The sequence below is a fragment of the Corapipo altera genome, unplaced genomic scaffold (genome assembly GCF_003945725.1).
Source record: "Corapipo altera isolate COAL_440 unplaced genomic scaffold, ASM394572v1 23, whole genome shotgun sequence".
Taxonomy (NCBI): domain Eukaryota; kingdom Metazoa; phylum Chordata; class Aves; order Passeriformes; family Pipridae; genus Corapipo; species Corapipo altera.
Genome location: NW_020884878.1, coordinates 4769623 through 4791036, shown reverse-complemented (window position 1 = coordinate 4791036; position 21414 = coordinate 4769623). Strand labels below are relative to the sequence as shown.

The 21414-nt window shown below is 39.1% G+C and overlaps 1 protein-coding gene across 2 annotated transcripts in view; it reads left to right on the top strand.

Annotated features, from left to right (window-relative positions):
* Positions 1-19445, top strand: part of ASPG (asparaginase) — a 46904-nt gene extending 27459 nt beyond the window's left edge. For both annotated transcript variants that reach the window (XM_027638042.1, XM_027638043.1), the window contains exons 10-16: positions 2243-2362; positions 3410-3505; positions 4331-4494; positions 10828-10914; positions 17147-17246; positions 17565-17623; positions 19017-19445. In XM_027638042.1, the coding sequence (XP_027493843.1) occupies positions 2243-2362; positions 3410-3505; positions 4331-4494; positions 10828-10914; positions 17147-17246; positions 17565-17618 (621 nt within the window). In that variant the 3' untranslated portion in view covers positions 17619-17623; positions 19017-19445. The remainder of the gene's footprint in view (positions 1-2242; positions 2363-3409; positions 3506-4330; positions 4495-10827; positions 10915-17146; positions 17247-17564; positions 17624-19016) is intronic.
* The last annotated feature ends 1969 nt before the right edge of the window (positions 19446-21414 follow it).

The following is a 21414-nucleotide window of genomic DNA, read 5'->3' as shown; positions in this document are numbered from 1 at the left end:
ACATTATGATGAGTCACTCTCCAGACTTAACACTACATGCACATGTGTATCTCCCCATGGTGCTTTGTTTTTATTGAAACTGAAACAAATTTGATCATTATTTCATGCTCCATATCTTCCAGCCAGTAGCAGCTGTTTAGACAAACATATTTGTATACCTGTGATCATGAGTGTGGTGGCTGGAAGTACCACCTACCGTGCTTAGAAACAGTTTCAGCCTCCAACCTTTCAACTGTTTGCTAAAGCCCTGGCTCTGAAAAATGGGAGGAGTTATGTGTGACTTCAGTGAGGATGTCAGGAACATACCCTGTGCAAGAACATGCTTGGCAGGCTAGACAGTGCTGTGTGAAGAGCAGTGTTCTTGCATGTGTTTGCACATACACACCTTAGAAACCCCAGCTCTTCACTGGTGCCCCTTTGGCACATGCACTGATCCTGGAACATACATGCACCAGCTTGGGGGTTTTTTAAATGCAAACTTTTAATCTTCTTGCACAGAGGATTATTTGACCTGGGACAGGAGAAACCTTCCCAGCTGGCTTCCTGCCTAGGTGTGTGAGTTAAAACTTCATTTGAGATCCAGTTTGCCAAGGTGAGACAGCTGAATTACTCAGGTGAGGATTTGATGATGTTTTAGGTACCACTGGCACAAGCTACTTCTACATCTTCATGTGCTGCCCTTTGGAATGTACTACACAGTTTTTGTGTGATGATGTGCTGGACCTCCTTTATATGGTTTGAAAAACAAAATTACTTTTGTAATTCCTTTGATTTATGCAGGATCGGTTTCCTCATTTCACTCATTGTACAGACCCACAAACAATTGTGTTGGCACAACTGGGGGAGCAGCATGCTGCATTGCCTGGGCAGGAATGAGTGGTAAAGACCAGGAGAAGAAAGCCTGAAAACATGTTGTCTGTGGCAATATCTTCAACTAAACATATCACCAAACAATAGTCTCCCAAGAGACGGAAGCTCTCCTGAAGCTGGCCTGGTTATTTTAGGATTCTCTTTCAACATGAAGAAGCAAGGAATGTGCCCCCAGACACATACAAATGTGTGAAGAGCTGGGAGGACTAAGGCATGTAGGGCTTTGCACTGGGTGCATTTAGCACAGGTGCCAATTGCTAAGGTTACCTGTGTAAAGCAATGATCTCAACCTGTCAGATTCTAAAAGTGTGCCAAAGTGTTGGTATCCTCTGAGTTACATGCATATGGGACTCTTCCAGCAGACAGCTATGGTGTTGTCAGCTCTTGGAGGTTTTTTTTTTTAATAAAGGGCATGCCCAGACATAAGTAAACCTGGGGCATTCCTCCTTCCAACATCACATCTGTTTCTTTCAAACTTTCACAATCCTGCTTTTTAAAATTCTAATTGAAATAACTATGGGCTTTATAGCTGCATCAGCAACCTTTCGTGAAAGAGTGCCAGTATGTAAAATTGTCAGAATTGAGGAAACCAATTGCTTTTTCTTAATAACTGGCTTCTATCTGTGCTCCCCAGATTTCCCAGAATCTGTCTTTTGGAGTGTTTTCATTTCTTTATTGCCCCATTCAAGTACTTTCTACACATGAATTGGCTGACCTTTTTACATTTTGATTTGGAGTTTTTTTCCAAGTTATGTTGGATGCACCCATCCTGCAAACTGTTACATGCCTGTTTGCATACTGAATGACTAGTACTACTGTAAACCCTCTGCATTCAAAGCTGGATCTATGGCCAAATTTTAACAAAATCAGGGGTAATGGAGCTGTTTGACAACCCATGGAAATCCATGACTGTCTACAGGCAGCACTGGGCTTTGTTTTGAGGCCTGTGTAGACAGCCTGTGTAGGAGTCCTGAGGTTTGTGAATGCTGGCAAACGGCAGCATTTCAGAATATTCTGGTCTTAAGCCTCACTCTGCTCATTACTCACTATCTTTGTGTTTTTAAGTAGGCTGCATCTTACCCCACTAGGGAACTTTTGTCTGCTTACTCTGAAAATGGGGGTGTTTTGTTATGTGCTTATTTTGGTTTCTTTGCTTTGGAAGAAAGCTTTATTTCCCTGTCTCTTGCCCTCCTTTGTCTTTCTAAACGTGCAATCTTCATGGGACAGTAACTATTTCTTTAATCTTTTGTCTGCATTTAATTAGTTTCCATAATTCCTCCAAACAATTTTCTAACTTGATAGTAAAGTTTTTTATTAGACTACCACCATATTTTTCCTCTGCTAACAAAGGGTTTGATTGCTTGCTTTTCAGATGCTGAGTGAGAATCTAAGAGGAGAAATGACTGTTGTACCCACAGGAGCCAAGATCTCTCTGAGAGATAGCAAGTTTATACAAGTGATTGCCAAATCTCTAAGTATCAGCAGCAAGGAGGTATATATACTTAAATATTTAGAATTAATATCATGTAAAGCTGCAGACTCAGTTAAATGAACCTAGATTAAAGATGAACAGCAAAGCTGAAAGAAAAATGGAATACTGTAGGTTTTATATTATTTTTTTTTAGTTCTGAATGTCCCAGATAACCAGTTGGGCTAGGGAGAAAGGACACAATGACACCAAAATGATTTTAATTAAAAACATATTAGTTTCCCCCCCCCCTTTGTAGCCCCATCTTGGGTTTATTTTCTTGGCTGGCTGGTTGCACTAACAAGCCTCAGACAGATGCTGTAATTCAGGGTATCAGTGATATGAAGAAGTGCTTTGTATTTTTGTGGTCAAATGTATTGACAGTTTGGAGCAATCCAAATAATAATGAGTAAAACAGTTTAATTGTACATGCAATCATAGAAGGCTAAGGAAGCATTACAAAAGTGTAGAGACACTTGTGATGTTTACTATTAGGCCTTCTCAACTGGAAAATTAGGAAAGATAGTGTTGGTTGTTCAGATACTCGATTTTCTCTTGACTTGGTTTCAAGGAAGATGGGTTTTATTAACTAATGTATGGTTCTTCTTTAGTGAGCATGAGAAATGGGAGGATATTCAGGGGGCCTCGAGGGCTTATCAGGATACACAGGTGTCTGAGGAATCACATGAATAAAGTTGATCAGTCTGGAGGAGGCTGGACTATATGGTCTTTTCCAACTCCCACCAGCGCTGTTTCTCTTACTGTATTGATGAGTAGCTATGGCATTAGAGAGATGGTAATAGTGTGTGCACCTTAAATGGTATATATAGATATCAGGTACTTGTAGTGTTGCCTGGGAGGAATATAAATCTTATGGATGTGAGATTGACGAAATGTAAAATAAACATGAGACTTTTTTCCTTCCAAGAACTAAATGCTACCATTTTTAAATATCCAAGTGACTAATTTGGAAACTTTACATGAAAGCAAGGGTGGTGTTTTTATGACTTGGATATCAATCCCATTAGAGGCAAAGCTGATATTAAATGTTTAATTTTATTTGTTTCTCAGGAGTTAGAAGCCGTAAGAGATGCATTAATTCCACCTTTGGCTTGTGCTGCAGCTAAACTGGGTGACATAGATGCACTAAGAGCCATAGCAGAAATGGTAATGTAAAATTAACAGTTTGTACAAAACATTAATTTTTAAATAGCGCTGTAACTGATGGGAGGAAGCTATGTTCACTGGAATTGGTCTTACAATCAAGGTGCTTTGACTATTACAAGGTCTTTGCCTTTCAAGACTGGTATGTTCTTTCCCCTCTCTGGTTTTCAGCTGTTTATATTTTCTTTTGAACTGTGAAAATACAGGTGGATTAAAATGCAAGTTCTTATCTGCTAACTTTGGAACATTTTAAAATGGTTTGTGCTGCTTTCTTTTTGCTTAACTTTCTTTATGCATATTCATAGTATCCAGCTTCTGGATGTAAATCTGTCATGATTAAAAAAAAGAACTTGAAAATTATATTTAAGCAAAACACAGTGCAGTGTTAATTCAGGATTTCTGGCTCTCCCCATAACTCTACCTTCGGTTATACCTGAAAAAAGAAATAGGCATTTCCCTGTCTTCTCATTTTTTCCCCCTCTTTGCCTTGGTTTACCCTACTCTTGAGACTTTGGTAATGGGCCTCAAGAAAGGATAAATATATCTTGAAATTAAGAATAAACTAAGACAAGTAAAATTAGCAGTCTACAGGCACAAAGCTGCTGTATGGCAGCTTATGCTGAAATAAAGAGCATATCTGAGGGGGAAAACATGCAGAAGGTGAAATAAATATCCTTATTGGCACTGAAACAATCCTACAAGATTGACAAGCTTAACAATTTGGTGGCAGAATTAAAATGTGAAGTATGCACCTACTGTGTGACGTATGCAACAACTAAATGTGCAGCCATTATCTTTTTAGCATGTGAAGGATATGTCCTTTTGTAGGGTGGAAACTTGAGCTGTGGAGACTATGATGGCCGAACTCCACTTCATATTGCAGCCTCTGAAGGGCATCTACCACTGGTTGAGTATTTGTTGATGTCTGGCGCGACTGTTTATGCTAGAGACAGATATGGATCTACCCCACTGATGAATGCGATCAAGTTCAGGTAACAATTTATATACTACTCTTATGTAAAGTTTATAGACCTTTTATAATTTTAGATTTCAAGTCCATCCCTGCGTTTTGGTCTTGTTGTGTCTCAGCAGTCAAGTGTAAATTACAGCAGTTAACACATATCAGCTTTATTTCAAAGGATGTGATTAGCCTAAATGAAAAAAATTTTAAAAATAATATGAAGTGAAAGCAAACAACTTGGTATGCATGCAGAATTTTAGCATAAAGTAACCTATTGCTGTCCTCCTGCCAAGACTTTGTCCGTAATTTCAGGGCTCCACTCTTTATTCTGAGGCTTCCTTATAAAACACAGCCAAACTGATCACTCCTTTTGACTGTCAGAAGTGAGAGTGCAGGACCATGGGCTGTCTGTTTTCTTTCTGCCCTTCCCTTTCTCATCAAGACCAGACTGTTTCAATTGGCACAAAGTATACTGGTAGGTTGACATGTTTTAATCTTTCCCTTCCACCAGTGCTTTCCTGACTCTCCTGCTGGATGACTGGTTTTCTGATTTTTCCCTTCCACCCACTCGTAATTATATGGGATGGCTGCATTGCATGGCCCTGCCTGCTTTGTGGATTTCCTCTTCCTGCTGTTATGAATGTCAGCAGTTCTGGAATGGTAGCCATGGATTTCCAATTTAGTGGCCTGTTCCACATTGTATAGTCCTAAGGAATGGCCATAGCACAGAGTATAATAGTTATCAGTAATCAAAATTTAATTTTAAAACACGTAGTTTGTATAGCCTGGGGATTCATGGTGCCATTGGTCTTCTAACGTGTTAGAAGCTGCATAAAATAATCTCTCCTTGTTTCTTTGATCCACTTTCAGCTCCTTATCTCATATTCAGTTTGTATCGTAGCAGATAAGAAGCCATTTTTTTCTGTACAGAAGCTTGAAATGGTTGAATTTTCGTGGTCTTTGTGGATGACTGTCCCCAAATATTCCTACAGCTTTCTAATGTTGACAGGTTCACCTGGTTTGTCAAGCTGGAGTTAGCTCCCTGGGAGGTCTGACAGTGTGGGATTACCATTGGCTGCAGGAATAACTCGGCTTCTTCTGTTTCGAAGACCAGATGTAGAAAACTCAACAAACTCTATTAATGTGGGAGTTGAAGTCCTGCATGGCCACGCTGTGCTACTGCCATACCTACTGCATGGTCCCTTATGGCTTTGTAGCTGTTGCTTTACCTCATGAATATAAAAGCCCTTCATTGGAAAACCCTTAAAGTCTTAAAGCGAAAACAAGCCCAACAGCAAATCAAACAAATAACCTCGCAGCTGAACAGAGGTGGCTCTGGTCCAATGTGAGAAAATGCTAAAGCATTAGATACTATTAGATGTTCCTGCAAATCAGGCACCTACTTTTTTTACCGCACCCATCTACCGCCTGAGGAATTTCACATGAGCTTGTTGTTTGGATTCCTTAGCATTGCCACTCCTATATTAGACTCCTACTATGACTCTTAAGCTCTTTAAAACTGCACACCCGTTTTGGTACAGGGAATTGTAAAAGGAAACTGCACCATAACCATTTTCAGTTTCTCTTTTTGTTTCTATTGTTGGAATGAGAGGAAGAGTTGACTTAGAACTAATCTCATAAATGTGTATTTATGATCTGCTGTGTACTCACACTGCATTTCACACTGGTAAGCATATAAAGGAGCATGCTAAAGAGCAAACAGCTGTATATCTGTGTAATTAGATGCCCACTAAAAAGATTTCTGCTACAGAAATATTTAAATTCCATTTATTAAACAGTTGTAAGTTGAAAGTGAAGAGATTATCCTGATGCAGCATACAAATGGCAGGGAGGGAAGGGGGAAAACTGATGTTAATGAGTAGTCAATGCTTTAAACTGTTTAATATTGTAACTTTCTCAATTTTACTGAATATTGCATCAGCTTAATCCCATTTTCTGAGAATTAATATTTGTTTAATTGGCATTTAACTGCAGTACAGTATCCACTCATCTTAAAAATAGCTTTCTTCGAGTCTTTTATGTTACATTTGTCAGTGGCTTGCTTTTTAACCAGCATGCAAACCTATATAGGGATGACTGATTTCTCTTTTCCACTTAATGATTTGTAATGATCAGGAGTTATGTGTCTTCTTAAAAGCTTCTTAACATAGCACTGTCAGCTGATAGACCAGCAACTTGATCTATGTCTATGACAGTCTCTTAAATTTTTTGACTTTAAGTGACTCTTTCTTTGTTTCTTTCTAAATAAGAAATAAACTACTGCATTTCCGCTTTTTCATTTGTAACTCTGCAATTTGCTTGTAGTCTTATTCACTTTAGGCATGAAGCTAAACAGACCACTGTTAATTTAGGCCAGTTGCTTGACATATCAAAATAAGTGGCATTCCTTTAATTTCTTACAGCACCCTCAAGGGATAATTCATTTTCAAAACAATAGAATAATATTTTTTTAATAACAGAAACTCTCTAAGCAGGAAAATGTCTTGAATAAAAATTGTGTATATTTTGAGTAGTAAAAGCACTTCCATTTACTTGTAGAGCAGTGGTAAAAGGTTGAAAATGGGGAGTTGCTCATATAGTGCTGTGAGAACATCAGATTAGAGGCAGTAAAATTACCTCCCACATAAATATGAATTTAAATACTTGATATTTTGCAAGGTTACATTTACATTACTTCAGGAAATCTAAGTGAAGAGTGAAAATCTAACCACCACTGACTCCAGAAGTACACTGAAGCCTCTCCTTACAGTGTTTGAGCATAAAATTCCCACTGAGACCATGCAGAAAACCGAACAAGTGAAACTAAGCTGATCCTGCCATAACCATTCCGCTTGCTAGGGGAGCAAGCATGAAAAAGAATGAAGCCAGTCAAGTTTGGATATACATTACACCTGCGTTTCTTTAAAGAGAGTTGGTGGAAGGTGTGCACCCTAAGGCCCCAATCCGACAAACTCTTACATGTGTGGTAATTTCACATGGATGATTCATCCCTTTTGAAGTCGATTCACTTCAGTTCGTGTCTGCCAAGTGAGGGCCTGAGATGATACGTACGGTACAGAACCTTGATTGCTGTGAATCCAGAGCCCTCATGAACTGGGAAGAGTTCAGATCTCTTTATCTGGAACTCAGACTTTGCTCATAGCGCTGAGTGTTGAAGACTGCACCAAATCATGTGTTTTGCTATTAAGATATTAGTATTCATTGGAGTTTTTATGCCCAGTGTTTTCAATAATGGAACCTAGCAGAGAGGAGACACTAGAAACACCTTTTCTCTATTTGTTTTTTTCCTTCGGAGAGGGATGAATAACAGTGATAGCACTATCAAAAGGCTAACTTAAGTAACATATGCAGAATAGCATTGTTTCTATAGCCTGTGTCTGACCATGCTTTGGTAACAGGGCAGTCTAAGAAAAGGGAGAGTCAGGGACAGCTCACAGATGACAATGCTTATCAGGTGGGGCTAGAGTGGGACATGCAGCCATGTACCAGGTCGTGTTGTTGGCCTTCTCTCTACACCTTGACCTTTCATTGTCCAGCAGTTCCTCTGCTCTTGGTTTTGTGCTGTCTCCTTAGAACAGGAATTTCATTTGAACCGTTCCCAAGAAGTTCGTGGCTCATGACATGACCTGAACTTCAGATCAGCTAAACTGTGACCCTTGTGAGGCTTTTGTAATGCCACAGGAGAGCAGCACTTAAAGAAACAATTTCTAAAGACAAATACCTCTCATGTGCCCAAGACATAACAGTATCAGAAAATTCACAGCCAGCCTCTTGAAATATGAATAATGCCCTTGTGGTAGGTACAAGACAGCAGAAGTGGTGCTCTGGTTAGGGCTTAAGTTCCTTCAGAATGTAGATAGCGTTTGGGTGCAAGTAGGAACAAGCTGTAGTGCAGCTCACCTCCTGCATAGTTTTCATGTTGAGTGATGGGAATGTGAGAGGTGGTCTGTTTGCTTTCTTGGACAGATCTGCACTTCACAGTCACAGTACTAAATTTAACACTTCTAAGTTGTGCTTTACTATTTGTCCCTATTCTTCCTCTCCCTTACCCTTTCTTTAACAAGCAATAGCACACAACACTTCCTCTTCTTCCCACTGTACCAAGAAACATGATTTTGAATGACTCCCAGTCATTGGGACGTTGTATTTCTCTTTAGAAATGCTTTATTGTAAGCATTTATTGTTAGTTAACACTGTTAGTTTCAACACTTGAAGATTTATTTTATTTCAAGCCACTTTTTTTTTCCTCATTTAAGCTTGCTGAATTAAATAAGCAGGATAAATGCTCCCAAATCTGCCTGTACCAAATATTTATAGAGTCCCCCTCAGACTAGTAATGGCTGTGTGGCTTAAGTGGGACTTGAAGTGGTTTCTGGAGGGAATTTTGCTACCGATGAGGAGTAAATAGGTACAACAGGAAGAGAAAACCTGGCTTTTTGCTGGAATCCAGAGATACAGAACCTCACAGGGGAAGCACACTGAGGGAGGATACCACACAACGTTACATGCTTTGCTGCCTTTTATCTTTTAGTTCTGTCCCATAGCACAGCTTTGATTTTAAAAAGTGCTTGTTTCATGCTTCGATTTCTCGTATAAGGTGGGAAATGAGGAATTCTTCAGGGCAGTTGTTGAAGAGCAAACAGACACTCCCCGTGTTCAGTTCAGTACCCAATGAGAGCTTGAGGGAACTGTTCTACTTTTAATCTATTTTAGGTCAAATTTCATTTCAGCTAATTACTGTTTTGCTTAAGACTAAGAATTAAAAAACTCATACATGTAGAATTCGTTCTACACCACAGATTGAAAAATAGGAAACCATGCCATTATTTGCTGGCTCAAGGAGATGCTTGTGGATGACTAGCCATGTCGTAAGGGACCCACCTGAGAAAATATTTTAGATAACTGAACAAACTTGAAGCATGTGCTGTTCCAGCAACGCTTTGCTATGAGACAAAGGAAGTTTTGGGTTTTTTTTTTGGGCTGTCAATTGAAACAAAGCACAATTTTTAAAAAATCGATCTGCTAGGTTCAATAACCTGTGTTTGGAACACCAAAATGATTCTTAGAGCATTTGTACAGTTCTCTGGTTACTTTATAAATTAAAGATTTTATGTGAAACATACAAGCTTACATAGGCTTTTTATGGATAACTGTAATGTAGCTTCTGACTAAAGATGGAGTTTCCTAAAAGGAGGCAAAGGGATTAGATAAGCAGTTTAATCCAGTTGAAATTAATGGAATAAAAAGGCCCATGGCTATCACCAAGAAAATGCAAGTAATTAAGCAGAAAGTGTATGTGATCTTATTTTTTATTTTTAATTACTACAGATGAGCTTTGAGCTAATGGGTTGGAAAAGCTCATATATTTCCTATTAAATGATAAGCCTGCCTCTTTGTTTTGAAGTATTATAGTATAGCAACTTACTTAAAATAGGAACTGTGAAACTATTCCTGATCTACTGGGTCATCATGCTCTTTCTGGAGAAAAAAACCTGTGCTTTGATTTATAAACTAGATCAGTTGTTAAGCAGAGGAGCACTCTGTCACCTCCTTTTCAAACCTAGCTCTAAACCTTTCACTAGATTACTTATGAAAAACGTATTTTTACATATTTTTGCATCTGTTATGTTCTTTTCTACCCACAACAGTACTTTTGGAGAGCAGCCTTTCCCACAGAGTTTCTCAAGCATCTTACTAAAGTATAGGTGTTGGTTATTTGTCCCTTTATTTCAAAGGAAAGGACAATGAAGACCTCCTAAAATCTCCAGGTAGAAATAAATAATAAAGGCATTGGGAAGAGAGGGTTAGGAACAGGTGTGCTTTTGATGGCAGTTCATAAGAATACTTACCATCATTTTGAAGCCCTAAAAACCTGATTAGCTTCCCCATTAACCTAAAGATTCACTGCTTATCTGCAAGAAGCACCTTTTATTTAAGACTGATATATATGGCCATTGCATTCTTTAAAATACAGGAACAATGCTATGTAGTAAGTAATCTCACTGTTTGCATGTGTTTCAATCACTAACATTTCTGCTGTTAAACTGAGCTAGCACTAAGGTAAAGATACTAAGAATTCTTAGAAGAGGAGAGTATGCATCCATTTCCTTTTTAGAGCTGAAATTAACACTTCCTTGAGCTTAGTATATGAATGAATTTTTAAAAGGGAGGGCAGCTCTGTTTACTACATCGCTCATCTTGGAGAAGATTCATTGATTCTGTGATTGTGGGAAATCTGATATAAGAACTTTCACTGACTCTTTGTGTATATGACAGTGCTGGCTTTAGGTGAAAAAACCTACAGGTCAAGACACTCTCTGTTTTTTCTATTCCTCTCATAAAGGCACATTCAAGTGATTAATTTGTTACGGGAAACGGGAGCGCACCTTTCAAGCCAGGACCTGGAGAATATTGGAACAATACTCTGCAGGTAAATGTGATACAAGGTGAGGTGGCCCTAAAATTGGGGTGGAGGGGGATGGTTTTTCAGAAAAGACTCCAGAATGAAGAACTTTGGAGAAGCACTTGGGTCCCTGGCACATGAGGTGGCTATTTCGGTGCTAGACAAATAATAAGGAAACAAGGGAAGTGATGAAATTAAGAATCAACTCTCTGTCAAAGCACCAGTAACTCAAGAGACCTCCAAAGTAGACAGTATTGTGGAGATCAGTGACCTGGAAGCACATACACCCCATTTTTTTCCAAGGTGTTTTACTGAGGAAGAGTGAGAAAGAAGCTGTTCAAGATGTGACTTAATAACATCTCTATTAAAAAATAAAGCTGCACACTGTGTGTAATTTTTATGGTCTTAAAATCAACTTTTCAGTTATATGGAAGTGGCTTCTATTCTAACTAGTATATAATAGCGTTCTTAAAAATAACTAAATCAAATGGACAGATAGATTTAATCCCAAAACTTGTGAACAACTGCTCAGTGTCGCTATGTTTAATTTTAGGAGGATATAATTCTCTGTTAAAGTTGCTTTTAATATATAACAATGTGGATATGTATTATGAAACCAAATAGATATTAGATTTAATTTTTTCCAGTACTTGTCCTGAATTACAAATTACTCTGAAAATCATGAGAAACTTTCATGTATTTCCTAAAATACAGTTTTTACTTCATTTCTTCTTTCTATTTTTGAAAAACAAACAAAAAAACCACCTAAGTACTGGCCTTTGAATCAGGACTGGGCAGGAAACCATGAAATTTGCAGAGACCAGCCAGTGCTGTATAATGTCTACAAAATGAGGTCAAAGTGAAGCTTATGTGCATTCTGTGTAGAGACTGGACTCTATCCTTTGAGTAATTCTAGAATTAAGAAACACTAGCTGGAGTGTTTCCATTGTCATAACATGCTCAGAGGAGACTGGGTAATAGGGCTTTTACCAGGAAGTTAAAATATGCACTTCCCAGGGCACTGCAAGTGATAGGACAGAACTAAACCCTTGGTTTGTGTAGTTTCCATCTGCCAAAAGGCAAGAGGAGTGGTTCAGGGAATTACATTCCTCTGCAAATAAATTGGCCCCTTACTTAGCCCTGGTGCCACATGCAGAACCAGTTTGGCTAGCTGACCTGTCAGTAATATATCCCAAAAGAAAAAACAAAAGAAAGAGAAAGAGGATGTTTTAAACAAAATGTGGTTCTGATGCAGTTTGTTACAGCTTTTTAGGGAACATTGTACACCTCCATCTGTATTGCACAATCTCCTGTTGTTCAAAGCTGACATTTTGATAATCAGCAGTTCAGATATTTTGAACTTGCACTGGTGGTAGTAATTTTAGTATAAAACAATGTAAATCTTCCAAACAGGGGGTGGGAGTGCACATGTGCAGGGGCTGACTGAGGACTCAGCACAGAGTGCTGTACTTGGGATGAGAGGGGAAGAGGCTCTTGCGCATTGGTGTGGGTCAGGAACCAAGGCTGTGGCTCTCTCCCGGCTGGCAGCTGGAGTGGTGGCCATGGCCAGAGGTGTGTCCATGGACAGGCATCACCATGTGGCCTGTACCAAGAGCACAGCCAGGCAGTGGTCAGGCTTAGAGGCGGCCTGTGAACAGTGTCTCTTCCCTACACTGCTTCTGCAGAGCTTAAGTGCTTCCTTTGCTCTTGCTGTTTTAGAGGGTCCGGCACAGTCACTTCCACCAAAGTGGACTTTTTCCACAGAGCGTTATTTAGATGCCTAAAGTTATTAAATCTGAGGTACTGGTGTTTGTCCTCTTGACAAAATGTCTCTGGTACTTCTGCAGTATCCTCAAATGACCTTACTGATACGCTCATTTCTCCAGCATGCTTGGGCTCACTTCTCTCTCCTACTTCTTACCTCCTCCTTTTACGCCGTTTTTTTGCAGGCACTGGCACCTTCATGGCAGTCAACATGTTCACCTGGTCAAGCTAGTTAAAGAACAAGCTATTTATAATATCTTCCCTTTGTCTGATTTGAACTATTTTTCTGCATCTCATCTATCTTGTAATGTGCCTTAAGCTGCAATTTTTACCAACCTGAATTTGTCACCAAGGCAGGATTTCAACTTCTTGGGGCTTAGGAGGAAAAAGCTGCTTGTTTTCTTATAAGCTCTTGGTTCCTACACTTAGCTAACTTAACTTTTTCTCCTTACAGTTCTGTCTGAAGCAGAAACTATAAACATGTTTTTCCCCTTTGCTACTTAGCAATCCTTGAACAAACTGACTTTCACAAAAGACCATGAACAGTGGTTTTTGTGTTCTAATACCGTCTCCTCAGCTCTCTTCTGTTTAGACTCATTATTTTATCACAGAATAGAATAGTTCAGTTGGAAGATTATGGAGATAAAAATAAATGTGTTCCTTTGGCATTGGCAGTGTTTGAGAAGAAAAGGAGTACCAGCCAGAACTGAGAGTTGGACAGTATCAGTGGGAACTCTTGTGTAGGAAGTGGAGATGTACATAGGTGCAGCCAACATGATCTAGTTATTAAATCTTCCATAGTTTCATTTGCTGGTGTCTTTTTTTTAAGTGAGAGGTGGTAATCTGGCTTTGGAATCACTTTGTTGATGTTTGGTATCTGGTTCATGGCTTTGTTTTGAAATGAGATCTCAATGTTAGTAATCTGTTAAAAATGTCAGAATATCTTCTCATATTGCAGTAGTATTGTCATCTGTCTGCAAACCCAAACCATGATGACATAAATTGGAACACTCAGGCTTATTCTGAAAGATTGTGGAGTTCTGGAGTTGGTAAACAGTTGATTTGTGTTTGGTTTTTTAAAGGAAAAAAATTTGTATAGAATTGAGATACTCTGTTTAAGTCTGTAGTTTACAAAACTAAACAGGGGCATAAAGCCAAACCAGCTTTTTCTTTCATATTCTCAGATTTCATAAAATGATATTATATACAAGGATGCAGCCTTTCAAAATCAGCACCTTTCAGAATAAGATATTTCTTCATTTTGACATAGACTTGAGGGTTAAGGCTGGAGAAGGAAGGATAAATATGTCTCAGCAGGAATTAGGACCAAGCTTCATGCCTGCTGTCTTTCAAAGAGGTCTGTCTGTCTCAGCTGAGATAGACGTGGAGACACTAGCTAAGAGCAGCACTCACAAATTAGTTCAGGATGCAAGACACTCTTTGCACTGGACTTTTAACTTCTTTCTTGAGGATTTTCATCTTCAAAAAAAAAAAAAAAAAAGAAGTAGATAAAAGATTCTCTCTTCTGCCAGGGTGATGATATACCTGAAAAAAAGGAAGTCTTTCCTGATTGCTTTATATAGACACTGAAAAAGGAGAATTGGTAGCATTGCTGAAAAAGCACAGCTTTGTGTCCCTGGGAAGGATGAAATCCTAGTACCTGAGGAGGCAGGAGGGAACCCCAAAGTGTCATTTCACAGTATTTATTACTTCCCAAATCTAGAACTGCATTGGCTCTTGTCCTTATAAACCCTCTGAGACCTGACCAACTTCACTCCTGGTACCTTGGAGTTAAAGATGCAGGAGTTAAACTGCATCTTGATGCTGGTGGGGTGTGAGACACAGAATCAGAGAGCATAACTGCGCTGTCACTGTTCTTGATATCTTAGCTCTGTCATCATCATGGCTACATTAGCCTTACTGAAATTGTGAAATGGATACATAATAATTTCTTTTCTGAGAGCAGGAGTATTGATAAGGCAGCATGCCTAGGATTATCTGCTGTAAAAAGTATCAGTCAGAGTTTAGTAAAATGTGTTAGGTAGTTCTTTATCACAAAGCAGGTTTTAAACATCTTGGTAAGTGTACATTGAAGCTATCTTTAGTCCATTTGATGATATAAAAGTGATGAACTTGCTGCTTAGAGGTTGCATTTGTAGTTGGAATGGTGCCTATAGTGTAAATTGAGAAGTCCTCTGTATATATTTGAGTATATGAAGTACATTTAAAGTGTGTAAAGGAAGTACAGATGTGTATGCCTCAACTATGGAAATCTGGAACTGGAGAAAATGTTTTGTGGTGGTTATCAATTTGGTAAATAGTAGGTATCTTCTATTTAGAGTGGTATCTAAATTTTCTCACAAGCTACATCACCTTACGTTCTCTGGGTCACACAGAATATAGCTCTCCCTTGATCAGTAAATGGCTGCTGCAAAATTGAAGATACTTCTGTGTATTTGGAGTGCTCTAATGTCATGGAAGGAGACCACTTCACAGGTTTGACCTATGGCAGTGGGGGTTAAATTGCTCTTTCTGAACAGGTGCTATTAAGCAGTTAATTTTCAAGTAAGTGCAGCAGTCCTTGTTTGTTGCTTACACTGGTGCTAGCTGAATTGTCCTCGGTATGTAGGTTGATAATATTTCTGAAAGTACTGGTCTTTGCCCAAAGTGGTTTCCACTTTGCACATGACTGAATGATGAGATTCTGTTTGGCAAATACAGGGCTTTTCTGTCCAGTGTTGGTGATGCTTGTAACTCTCTAGTTAGGATCTTTGTTTGTTTTTTGTTAGTTCCTTAATCTGTGACCTTATAGTGTTAACAGCAAGAGACTAGTTTTTGTAACTAAGATAATTCATGTACTCCAGAAGTGGCTGCTAAGCAATTTCTTTGCCTTACTAATGCTTACACTTTTTCTTTATTAATACTCATGTCTTTCCTGCAGTTTCCTTACTGACCTCCCACTGAGCTTCCTGTTGGACCTCCTTTGCCTTCCTCTGTTTCCTTATTGCTTCTGAGGCCCCTTTTTTTTGTGATGGCAGTTTTCATTAATTATTTAATGATCCTTTCCTTCATGATGGAAGACTGAAGCACTGTTAAACCTCTTAATACCCCACTACCACTTCTCTGTCCCCCAAAGGCCCCCAGTTGTAGGTCATCTGGGGGGTTGCATAGAGGAACACAGCAAAAGCCTCTCTCTGACTTACTCCTCAGACTGCTGCAATTAGAGGCTTCCACTCCCCTGAAAACATATTTCCAGGTACTTAAGAGATTTAATCAACAACAGAAGTGATTTCAACCTAGCAGAGAAGTCAATGTTGCAGCCCTGCTTTCATGGTTTCTTCCATGAGTTTACCTGACTGTCTGCCCCTTGCATCTTTGAGCTGTCTCCACTCTTCACCAGCTCTGCCTGGCTTGGTTATTATACTCAAGAGCCCATCACCACCTCCATCCCTGATGCCAGCACAATGCCTTTCAGCCCCAGCGAGCACTGTTTAAGGCAGCAAACTCTGAACTTAATAAGGGTGGGGAGGGCTCCCCCTCTCTTAATGAGATTCAACCTCACTTGATGATTATCAGCATGGTTCTGCTGAAACAATCTGCAAGCTCACAGCAGAGGTGAGGTCTGAAGCCTCACGGATGCTGGTATCCTGAGGAGACTGAAGGTTGTCCTCCCAGCTTTCCCATCAGTTCAGGCTGTTTGCAGGCTTGGTACAGACTGTCATGCTTTTGCATATGTACAGGCCTTTTACCAAAATGAAAGTTAAAAATGAACCTTAAGTATTATGAATTAGTCTACCAGGAGATGTGTGAAGAAATAACCTGGTGTACAATCCTCTGAAAACTTTAACTTGCTTATTTTATGTGATTCATTTTGATCCTTTCTATTGCTTGTTACATGTGGAAGATAGAGGTCATCCTTAAAATGCCTGCTTGCTGCCCATTTAAACCTTACAAATTATCTTGTAAAACTCAAAACATATAGCTGTGTTACTGTCCAGATGATATCACATAAATGTCCTGTCATAACTTCTGATAGCAAACATAGTTATGCAAACTTGTGAAGGGGGGTTTTTACTGGTTTTAAGTAAGTCCTGTGGACTAGTGGCCCATCTGCTTGTGCTCTCACTTACTCAGCTGCATCTTGATTTAGCTGTTGCCCTCCCCCCAACTCATTTCATGAGATAAATATTGTGTTGTGAAATATGAAACTGCATGACTTTTTTTTCCCCTTTGGTCATAGTCACACCCACTATGTGAAACTAGCCTGTTGTAAGTACTTATAGCACAGCCCTATTAATTTAAGGAACTGATTCATCAAGCTGTGTTGCTTGCTCAGCTATTCAAAACTGTTGTAATAGTGTTCCTTACCTCTCTACCCTGGCAGCCATGTTGAGCCTGTTCTGGTTCACCATTTGCCTGCTGAGCTAATTGACAGGACCCAGGAACTCACTGAAATGGAAAGATTTAGAACCAATATTAATTATTCTTTTTCCAGCCTTGCAGCTACAGGCGATGTGGATGGGTTGTATGCCTGGTACCTAGCTGGTGCAGACCTGGAGCAAACTGGTTATGATGGCAGGAATCCCTTACAAGTAGTAAGTTGTGCTGTACTCCGTATGGCGTGCTAGCTGAGTGAGTAATAAAGTGCACTGTCGGATGATATTCATTTAGGAAAAGTAAATGTTGCTTTGTGGATTATAAACTGGATTAGAATTTGTTACAAACTCAAATCTGGTGCTCTTGTGAAGCAATAAATAGTTGGAGCCAGAATTTTTCTCATCAATGTCAGAGGAATTAAAATTTAAATTGGATTTCAATTATTTTGTGGTAACATACTCTTACTTCCCACAAGTAAGTATTTGCATGTCCTGGTGCAGAGGATGGCAAGACTGAATTCACATCTCTACTTACAGGCAGAGGCTACAGGACAGAAGGAGGTTCTTGAATTCCTTAGACAAAAGCACTGAAGAAGGTAAGATCTAGTTCTCAAGTACTGGAGTTCTGAAATGTACAGATCAACATACACACATATGAAGAGGGATTTTGTCTAGTTCACCCTGGGACATCTTGGTTCAGCTGCAGTCCCTGCCTTGGTTTCTGATAGGACTCTAAATACTTTAATCCCTCCTTGTAGAGTGGGGCTAATGTTTATTCCTCTTCCTGCCTGAACCTGGAATGGTGTTTTTTGTGCATTCCACAGCATGGTTCTGAACTTGGTTGGGAATGTAAAAACTACCAAAATAAAACCACTGAGGGCAACAATGTGTTGTCCCTTTGGCCTGTTGCAATGTATTACCCCTCTGTCTTGCTTGCACTAGAAAGGAAATGCCTTTTACCAGACATGATGCCAGGCCTGGATCTCTGCCGTGCCCCCAGTGCAGGAGCGTTCCCTTCCCCAGTACAGCTGCAAGGAGATCACAGCTCTGGGTGCAGAGTAGGGCAGTGCCATGGTCTCCCTCTTGCTCAGACCTTGGATGCAGCTGCCTGGTTGTCCCTGACATGGTCTCGGTGCATGGAATCTCTTTTGTGCTGCTCTCATCCAAGGTGTGTTTCCCTGGACGTGTCCATGTGAGGCTGGTGTGTGCCTTGTGTTCAGAGCATCAGATCTGACAAATATCTCTAAGGGACCTTGTTTGGGTATTTGACCTTCTCCAGTGCTGTGCCATAACTGGAAGCATTTAAAACTCTTGCCTTCCATTTCTCAGAGCTCCTTTCTGATGCAATACATTTTTGATTTAGATATCTCTTCTCCAATATACTGGCAAGTCTAGTCCAAATTTAAATATTGGGATGAGATGATATCCTTTATTTATTAAAGTTAACACAAAATGTAGTTAAAGGTTTTGCTGCGTGAGTGGCTATCTGGCCAATCTTGTGTCCCCCTTGAGAGATGCTAGTGGGGACTGCACTTGGAACAACAGCATTTTTGATTCACTGTGTACTGGGCTACAAGAACGTGGGACACAGGTTTTTTTGCTTTCCTTTGAAGTTCTGGTGTTTTCTTTGGTTTCAGCTGATATAGAGGTCTTAGATATAATCACAGTCTCAAGTTTTCCAGTGTTCAGGATGACGTTGCAAAAATACCTTCAGAATATGAGTTATATTGCAAAGGGACTTCCATTTTCAGTGGAATAGGTCTGCAAAAATTACTTTTCTTTTGTAAGTAGGGAGTGAATGTGTTAAATCCTCAGCTCTTTCATGGATCACCTCATAATTCCTTTGGACTGAGCCACTAGCAGTGTAGGCGGACTGAAGGAAGTCTTCAGTACCGCATGAGAACTGGCTTGGCAGGCTACGAGGTAATCTGTTCTCAGGAAGGTTCTGGATACTGCCTAATTCTAAACATCCATTTTCTCTTTCTCCAGAGGCTGCAGAAGATGTTCAGCCATCATCAGAAATACCAACTTGAACCATTCATGGTGTTAAGTCCTAATGGGAGAAAAAGAGGAAAGGAACAATGGTAGCTGTGCTTGGGGCATACAGGCAAGCTAGAGCTTAGAATGGTTCTTTATTTAGAATCACATTGTTTTGCTAAAAGTTATTTGCTGCTTTATCTTTTAATCACTTTTTTTGAAAAGAAATTCTTTTAAACAAGTGACGCTGGAATATATTGTCATTCCTGTACAAGTTCTGTTTTTAAAGAGGCCTTTTGAATATTCTTATGTTAGCTCACTAAGAGTATTGCAGGCATAGCAAATGGAAATGCTGTGGTGAATTCATACCAAGAAAAAACAGTGGATTGTGCATTTCTGGGTTACAGCTAATAAAATCTCTGAGGAACAATGTTGATTTCACTTGGTCTGTTTTTTTGTAACGACTTGTATCACTTCAGTTGCAATTACAGCAATTGTGAGTGTCAGTGCAAACAATTGAATCAGTCATGGGCATCTGCCTGCAGTTGTGTACTAATCTTCACCAATGTGTCACTATAAAACCTCACTTGAAATGAGTAGGAGGCAGATGCCATAAAGCATGTTTGTGGGACTGCCTAAGTGAATTGATTGTTTTATTTCTAATAGCATCTTTCCCACATCCTGACCGGAATATAATCAAGATTGCTACATGCTGGACACAAAATTCTTTGGACTGTAAATGGGATCTCAGTATTAACAGACCCCAAGTTTAAAGTCTGAACACTTTCAAACTAAAGAAAGAAGGCAATACATATCTTTACAGCTGTGTCTGCCATAGAATATGTAAACATAGAGAATACTTCAGGCAAATGCATATACTGGAGATGGCAACTTTTAATTTCACCTGCAGCTTCTGCAGTAATCTATGGGGATTTTCTATCTGCTTCATCTGCAGGGAATCTTTGAAGTGCAGATAGTTTTTTCTTTTTCCTCTTTATATTATTCAATCTTCCCACAGATATTCTTATCATAGAGAAAAGCTGCATGGACTACTTGCTCAGCCTGTTAGTATTAAAAGATTCCCAAGGTATGTTGCATGTTAGATCCCACTAAAACAAGGTAACTGTGCATGTAGTCTAAGAAAATGCTGTATACACTCCAGCTAAAAACAAAACCAAACCATAAAAATGCTTGATTAATATGAAGAGTAGTGCACCTCTTCACTACAGTCACAAAATTTACAACTGTGCTGTCTCATTATTAAATAGTTGATATTACATTGCAATAAACACGCTTTAGATTGAATAAAATGAATACGGAATAAAGTAAATGAGATCTAACATCCAAAATCAGGCATCAAATTTGTTATCTTTCTGGTGTCTTATCTGTAAGTACATAAAGGTGATGTATGTAGCAAAGTAATGTGTGTGAAAATTTTTACCATCAGGAGTAAAATCATGCACAGACTCTTCTTCCTATGGTATTCAGACCTATTATCTTAGCTCTTGCCTTGTCAGCAGTCTAAATGGTGATGCACTGGACTATCAAGTCAATCCCTTGATAGACTTCTCTGCAAGTGACTTTCTTGGCATTGGAATATTTTCTATTTTTCAATGACTCTCAGATGCAATCATTTGTCTATAACAGCATCCATTCTTTATTTCTGTACCGAAATGACTGACTGCAACATATACAGAATTGTCAATATTCTCCTCATACTTTTCAATAAAAGGTCATCTGATCTATAGAAAACTTTCTAAACAATAACATCTTATATTTCTAAAATACAATACCCATCTAAAGTACAAAACATACTTTTTCTTTTGAACAAAAAATGACATTCTGGTGTGAATTACTGGAACGACAGGTCTCAACAGTAAAACTGCAGGAGAGGTAAGAAAATGGCCAATTGTTTTGGTCCTGCGTATAAGCCAGGTAAAGACACAAAAGGCATTTCCAGATGTGATCCAGTAAGACTTTTATTTAAAAGCTCATAAAGCTAAAAGGAAATTGTTTGGGTCATGTTTACTGTAAGGCTAAAGCAGTATTAGCTTCTTTCTGACACAGCTTTACAGAAACATATATCCTGTTAACATGTCATCTTGCCTAAGATAACATTCATGCAATCTTCTGGAAAATTTGTGATTGGCCTTATAAATAGACCAGTATGTTTTAATGGCAGACATATGAAGGTAAATTTAATGTTTATCTGAGGGAGAACTGGATCTCTTTTATATATGTCAAAATTTCATTCAAGAACTGTGAACAGTCTGCAAGTGTTAAGAGAAACTGTGTATAGAGTGCTGTGATTTAAAAAGTGGCAAGAATCACCCACCCAAGACCACAAACTTCAGCTCTTGATTCAGTGTTGGGGAACAGTAACACTTTGGAGATTCTGTTTTTGTCTTGT